Source organism: Meles meles, chromosome 1 (genome assembly GCF_922984935.1).
Source record: "Meles meles chromosome 1, mMelMel3.1 paternal haplotype, whole genome shotgun sequence".
Lineage (NCBI taxonomy): Eukaryota > Metazoa > Chordata > Mammalia > Carnivora > Mustelidae > Meles > Meles meles.
Window position 1 is genome coordinate 107,800,191 of NC_060066.1, and position 7,569 is coordinate 107,807,759.

Below are 7,569 nucleotides of genomic sequence, written 5' to 3' on the forward strand. Positions count from 1 at the left end.
GTAATGGCAACATCTCCAGAAAAACATGTGTAGCTTCCCAAAATGAAAATGATAGCCCTCAATAGATGGAAATTTCTTTTTATTTTTTAGGTTTTTTTTACTTTTATTTCATTTTTTAAGTGTTCCAAGATTCATTGTTTATGCATCACACCCAGTGCTCTATGCAATACATGCCCTCCTTAATACTCACCACCAGACTCACCCATCCCCTCACCCCCCTCCCTTCCAAAATCTTCAGTTTGTTTCTCAGAGTCCACAGTCTCTCATGGTTCATCTCCCCTTCCCATTTCCCCAATTCACTTTTCCTTTAAAAATTTTTAAAAAAAAAGGGAGCCCATGTCACATGGAGACAAAGAGTGTTCACCAGGAACCCTGACCTGTGCCAAGCACTGCTGAGCCCATCACAACAGAAAAGAGTTTCCCTCATACACCCAAGGAGATACACCCAAGGAGGGAATCAGGAAGGGCACCGAGGGTAGTAAGAGGGCCTGCTCATTAAGCCAACACAGCCACGTGTCAGCAGGTAAAACAGACAAGAAAGGAAGTGAGGCTGGGCTGGGCCAAGCCTTGTATGAATCAATCCTTCCCATGGGGTGGGGATGGCCTTTCTAAAACACTAGCCTCCATTAAATCCCCTATAAAAGGTTCCTGTGCTGCTGACCTGGTACTCCATACATCGCCTAACTGCCACTTGCTCATCCTGTCTGTGTATTAGGTAAGTGCCTTCCTGAGAAAACTCTTTCTCATTCTGTGTCTTGGTGATCTGAGCTCATAAAACCAGGCTGTCAGATCCAGGCCACAGCCTTGTGGTGCCAACTGTGGGCAGAAAGTATCTGCTCTGACGACTGGGTGTGTTCATGTGGGAGAGGATGCTCTTCTGAAGCCATGGCACTCTTTCCTTCTCCATTGTGGTTAGCCTGGCAGCAGCTTCTCCCACCAAAATCTATTTTAGCAGCAGCAATGGAACCACCCATGTGCCTTTCTGTACATCAAAGGTGTTTTATTCTTAACATTCTGGAAACCTCTTTGCACTTCTCAGAGTCTGGGAGGTCAGAACAGGTTACTCCTGCCAACCTGACAATGGCTTGAAACTTGTCACAGAGGAAGTAGCTTATGTGGTTGTCCTCCTCCACCTCAGGGCCATATTTAGGCAAGATGACTTTACAGATTTATCCAAAGAAATCTGAAGTGTAACAAAAGAGTCATATTATTTTTACTATTTATAGGTCAGTGTTAAGGTTTGCCATGTGGTAAACAACAAAAAAATTGGATTTTTGCATTTCTCTGTTGAGGTACAATATTCTGAGTTTTGTACATTGACATACAAAAGCAAAGTTTGCCTGAAATTTTTGGCTGCTGGGGGGTAGAAAGAACACCTCCTGAAGAGCCCACCTGGGACCTGTAGCCTTCAGCCACATTGTTCCACCTTCCCCAGTGCCTAGTCTCCCTCCTTCCTGCCTCCCTTCATTCTCCTGCCTCTGTACCCAGGCCTTCCTTCTCTCAACTCTGTATCCAGGCCTTCTTTCTCTCATGTCTTCTCCTTTCCAACTCATGATGCCCTCTCCTAGTGTCCCAGCTTCACAGCCTTCTTTATCCCCCTGCATTTGAAACTTGCCATCTCTGATGCCATGTCCTGGTCTCTGAGACTTCTGTTTCAATGCACCTCCACGTCCCTTTGTATTTTGCCCATCCAGCTGCACCCAAGACTCACTTCAGGCTATGCCCAGATCCCTGGCTAATGAGAAGGAAAATCTCTCCCTTCATTTGGGAGCCATTCCTCACAGACCACAAACACTGTGAGCTGGCAGGAGCCACATACCTATGGGCAAACAGACTTCCCTTACAGGTCTCAGTGCTGAGGACAGATGTCACATTTAGAGGAACTTAGGACTAGGAATATTGCCAATAGCTGGTAGCCTAGCCTCTTCCTGAACACCTACCCAAAAGGCAGCAAGAAAAGTTGGAGTCAGTCCCCTGGTGTTCCTGCTTGGCAAGGGTTTGACTTACATGTGTACTTACTGCCTGTCAGTGTTCACAGCAGCACCCTCACCTTATGACAGCAACCATTGACTGGATAGACTGTCCACAGGGTACAGTATAGAAGGTTCACTGCATTTGGGTTATGGAGATATGAGTCCTTGGGTTTCTTGGTTCCCCCAATCTGTGGGGTCTTGAACAAATCATCTAACTTCTCTGAATCTGTCACCTATAAAAAAAAAGTGGAGATAATAAGGAGTACAAGGGATGATGCATATGGAAGTGCTTTGTGAGCAGTACTTTACGTAGATGTACAAACATTAGGTATGTATAATAACATCATAATGATATTTAATAGCTGTCACTTAGTACAAGCCAGCATCTGCCAAGTGCTTTATATGAATTATCTCTTTTAATCTTCACAATAATCCTATAAAGTACATATTTGATAGGATTATCTTCATTTCACAATTAGTAAACCAAGGTATGGAAAGGCAAAGCAACCTGCCCTAGCTCACCAGGTAGGTGGTGAAAGTAGCATAGAAGTCCTGACTCTGGAGCCTGCTGTTAATCATGGTGTGTCTCTCCTTCCCATTCATAAAATCCATTAAGTAGGAAAGGAGGTGGGAAGACCCAGACAGAAAGACAGAACCATTAAAGACTATGGACTCCAAAAGACAAACTTGGGGTTTTAGAAGGGAGGGAGAGGGGGGAGTATTAAAGAGGACACAGATCGCATGGAGCACTGGGTGTTATATGTAAACAATGAATCATGGAACACTACATCAAAAATTAATGATGTACTATATGGTGACTAAAATAACATAATAAAAAGGGAGAGAGAGAGAGAGAGACCGGATGCAGAGCTGAATATGCGAGAAAAGACCGGGAAGAAGCAGGAGGAAACACTAAAGTTGACTTTGGAGCCCCCAAGGGGGCTTTGTTTCTTTCTCCAGCCTGAGTCCAAAGATGTCTCAGTTATTGCGAAACATTAATGGGATCATCGAAGCCTTTGGGCGCTACGCCAAGACTGAGGGCAGCTGCACGGTGCTTACCCGGGGGGAGCTGAAAAGGCTCCTGGAACATGAGTTTGCTGATGTCATTGTGGTATGACATGCTGGGCCAGGCAGGGAGGGCAGGAGAGGAGAGGAGAGATGAAAAAGATTTGCCTGCAGATGCTTTGCCTCAGGAATCTGAGGCAGCAGTCACTGGATCCAGGCCCACCGGGCCTCCTGGCAGCTATGCAGGCTGAGAAAGGAAAGGCAAAGGAGCAAAAGACAGTCACAGAAGTTGACAGGTCAGGTCCTTAGAGAAAATACCTTGATTTCAATTAATTCTAATTTGGAGACAAGGTGAAATGACTCACAGGGGACAGTTCAGAGAGAAACAGAGCCTTTGAAGAGTCTAGAAATGAAAGTAATTGCTGCTTTCTGGTGTTTCTTAAATCTGATATAGTAACTACTTCCTATGTCTATCAGAAATTTGATCACCCATTAATAAGAATGCATTAGAAGAATAGTTCAGTATCTTGCAGTTGCTCTAAAATATTGGTTGAGTGTTCACATCAGAAATGAGTTTTGAAGGACAGTTTGGTTATTATCAGCTGGGAGTACACTCTAAGAGCCCCTCCCCACTTCTCCAACCACTGGCAAAGCAGACCTAGGACCTTGAGGCATTTCCCTGTCCCTCCCTGTCTTTGGTTTATCTAAAGCAACCAGGATGATGGTCTTAGAGACAGGAATGTATAGACACACAGGATGTGTACTCAGGGCAACTTGTGGTCCCACCAGACCCCACCCACCCCATATTCAGAAAACACCTTAGCCTCAGCATGGATCTCACAGAATTCCCTTTGGGCTATGTTCCTGCTGTGTTTCTCCTGGTGCTGGGTTTGCTGGAGAGCATCCTGCTCAATTCCAGGTGTCAGGGACTGAGGACAGCCCAAAGAATCATTATGAGCTCAATCATTAATTCATTCTTCACTGAATCTTGATCCAGTTCTCCTGGAGGCCAGAAATTATGCCAGGCACAGAGGATACAAAAAAAAAAAAGTGCTTTCTACCCTTGCAAGAGGGGCAGGAATGCACACTGAAAATGGTTTCATGTTAGAGCTGCTGTAGCTATGTGAGTGGTATGGAGCCAGCACAGATGGACTCCCAAGTTCAGGGGTGGGAAGCCTGAAAGCTGAGTGCACTGGCCCAACCATACCTTCCTCAGGTGAGGGATGCTGACTTGGTCTCTTCTCCACAGAAACCCCATGATCCTGCCACTGTGGATGAAGTCCTGCACCTGCTGGATGAAGATGATACAGGGACTGTGGAGTTCAAGGAATTCCTGGTCCTGGTGTTTAAAGTCACCCAAGCCTGTTTCAAGACAATGAGTGAGAGTCCTGAGGGGGCTTGTGGATCTCAAGAGTCTGGAAGCCTCCCCACTGGGGCCTCACAAGAACTGAGGAACGAACAGAGCAAGAGAGCTGAGGTGGGGCAGACTAGGGAAGGACATATTTGTGAGGGGAGCCAATGTGTACAGAGCACTCTGGCCTCCAGGGGACAGGCAGGGTTTGGGGCTCAGAACCATGCTCAGGATCTTGGCCAGGATAGGCAGTCTGAATCTCAGAGACAAGAGAAAGAAAGTCAGCAGACACAAGCTGGGAGACATGTGCAGCAGACCCAAAGAGTGGGAGAAGACAAGAGTCACCAGACCAGACAGAGGGAGTCAGAGAGACAGTCACAGACCAGGGAACAGGACAGAGCACAGCAGACAAGTGAATTAGTGACTAGAACTGGAACTCAGACCCAGACAGATGCAAACCAGAATGTGGAGCAAGATAGGAGCCATCATATAGAAAACCCTGACACACAGTCACAGGAGTCCAACCATGGCCAGACCAGAGGGACTGAGGTCCAGGGTCAAGACAGGAGCCAGAGAAGCCAGATACTAACAGGAGAACATGTTCAGACACCAGGAGGTACCACCCAGACCATGGAACCAGAGAGGAGCCATCAGATAGGAAGCCTTGACACACAGCTACAGGAGTCCTCCCACGGCCAGAGCATAGGGTCTGAGGTCCAGGGTGAAGACAGGAGCCAGGCAAGCCAGATACTGACAGGAGAATGTGTTCAGACACCGGGAGGTGCCACCCAGGCCATAGAGTTAGACAGGAGCTGTCAGATAGGAAGCCCTGACACACAGCTACAGGAGTCCTCCCATGGCCAGAGCAGAGGGTCTGAGGTCCAGGGTCAAAACAGGTGCCAAACAAGTGAAGTGGTGACAGGAGAACAGATTCAGACACAGGCAGCATCACACGCCCAGGCCATGGAGCAGGAAAGGAGCCACATTGCAAGTCACATAGGAGATAGAAATGAGAGACAGACCCAGAGGCAGTCAGGCAGTGGTCACAGATGGACACAAGTGAGCCACTATGAGGCAGGAGAGAAAAAGCTGGGAGGACAGGCCCAGGCTGGGACAAACGCTCTGGCAGGCAGACAGGACTGGAGCAGCACTCATCCAAGACGCAGTGTGACAGGTGGGCAGAGAGAGAGAGAACCCACAGTGGTTACCCAGAAGTGGGTGAATGACCACACAAGGGAGATGGAGATCCCAAGGCAGGAGCAGGGCAGCCTGCACACTGGCATTCCTTCATCCCAGGGCCAGGAAGCAGCCCAGCCAGAAGGGAAGCAAGGTCTCACAGCCAGGGGGCTATATGCCTACTTCAAGAGCAACAAGCCATGAATATCCCAGCCCTGGACTCCAGTGTTCAGTACTGGAAGAAGACAGCTGCAGAGGGGTTGATTTGTCCTGCCCTGACCAGTCCAATTGGCATGTCTCTGGACATTAGTTCTTAATCATGGTGTTTCTCTCTTAGGTCTTTCTCAATGGAAACTTTTCTGCAAGGTGTTTTCTATCCTAAACTTCTCTCTGAGCTGCTCTGCTGTGCAGACACCCTCAGGAATAGGAAGACACAGAGCCAGTCACCCATTTATGTCAAACTCTCTTCAGTTTGTGGGGGTTTCAGAGCTACTTTTATCTCTTCCTTCTGTCTATTACCACATCTATCCTAATGCACCAATAAAACCTTCCTAAGCAAGTGGGTTCTGTGTCCCTTTCAATCACTATTTGACACGATGGATTAAGGGATACAGGGCTGTGATAATGAATTTGACATGGCCCCTACCCTACAAGAGCATCTGGTTGAGAAAATATTGTACAAATTCCAAGAGTTATAAAAATGTGAAGAGAGTAGATATCATATTTTTATACTTGTCAGAGATGGATCATAAAAGTTTTCAACCAGAAAAGGCTTTTTTGCAATACCCTTAAAAGACAAGCTAAATTTAAGTAGGTAGATAAGTTCTAATTCTAAAGTGTTAAGTCTCTGTTGACATGTAAGTTCACGTAGGAAGGCCAACTTAAGGTTACTAATAAATGGCAGAAGGCCTTTGGGAACTTTGTAGGCAAGAAGGGAAAGAGTGTTACCAGGAACTGAGCCAGGAACCCCAGCCTTGGCTCCTTCTCTGTGTCAGCTCTGACCTCCCATATGCCTCACTTGCTGGATATGAACAAGTTTGAGGTAGAAATTCTTAACTCTGGTTTATTATAATAATCACCTCAGAAGTAGTTTTAAAATATAGATTCTTCCACCTAACTTCAGGGACACTGGGTCTACAGGTTTCAAGTGGAGCCTGGGAAAACTGTAAAAACTATAAGGGGACTTCTGCCTCTGGTAGTGTGGAAGATTAGACTCTGAGGGGTCTTCTACAACAAAATAACTAGATCCTGTATAAAGCACATTTTCCATTTCATTTTGGTTTACAAGAAGTTAGGGCAATCTCTGAGGAGAAAACAAAATGTGTTAGGTTGAATAACAAACCCTAGGCAGGGGAGGAGTTATGGTGTTGGAGAAATAGGGAACCCTATGCTTGCCTCAGTCTTTTTTTTTCCCCTTTTTATTAATTTTTTCAGCGTAACAGTATTCATTCTTTTTGCACAACACTCAGTGCTCCATGCAAAACGTGCCCTCCCCATCACCCACCACCTGTTCCCCCAACCTCCCACCCCTGACCCTTCAAAACCCTCAGGTTGTTTTTCAGAGTCCATAGTCTCTTATGGTTCGCCTCCCCTCCCCAATGTCCATAGCCCGCTCCCCCTCTCCCCCCAGCAACCCCCAGTTTGTTTTGTGAGATTAAGAGTCATTTATGGTTTGTCTCCCTCCCAATCCCATCTTGTTTCATTTATTCTTCTCCTATCCCCCTACCCCCCCATGTTGCTTCTCCATGTCCTCATATCAGGGAGATCATATGATAGTTGTCTTTCTCCGATTGACTTATTTCACTAAGCATGATACGCTCTAGTTCCATCCACGTCATCGCAAATGGCAAGATTTCATTTCTTTTGATGGCTGCATAGTATTCCATTGTGTATATATACCACATCTTCTTGATCCATTCATCTGTTGATGGACATCTAGGTTCTTTCCATAGTCTGGCTATTGTAGACATTGCTGCTATAAACATTCGGGTACACGTGCCCCTTCGGATCACTATGTTTGTATCTTTAGGGTAAATACCCAGTAGTGCAATTGCTGGGTCATAG

The 7,569-nt window shown here is 46.4% G+C and overlaps 1 protein-coding gene across 1 annotated transcript; it reads left to right on the plus strand.

The window, feature by feature from the left end:
- The first annotated feature begins 2,946 nt into the window (after positions 1-2,946).
- CRNN (cornulin) lies at positions 2,947-5,709 on the plus strand. Its single transcript, XM_045997410.1, has 3 exons — positions 2,947-3,084; positions 4,228-4,945; positions 5,087-5,709. The coding sequence occupies exons 1-3, from the start codon at positions 2,947-2,949 to the stop codon at positions 5,707-5,709; spliced, it is 1,479 nt and encodes a 492-aa protein (XP_045853366.1).
- The last annotated feature ends 1,860 nt before the right edge of the window (positions 5,710-7,569 follow it).

Excerpts from the sequence above, each read along its gene's own strand:
- CRNN (XM_045997410.1), top strand. The coding sequence starts at position 2,947 with ATGTCTCAGTTATTGCGAAACATTAATGGGATCATCGAAGCCTTTGGG. Across the intron at positions 3,085-4,227 it reads AGTTTGCTGATGTCATTGTG|AAACCCCATGATCCTGCCAC; the intron begins GTATGACATGCT and ends TCTTCTCCACAG. Across the intron at positions 4,946-5,086 it reads ACATGTTCAGACACCAGGAG|GAGAATGTGTTCAGACACCG; the intron begins GTACCACCCAGA and ends AGATACTGACAG.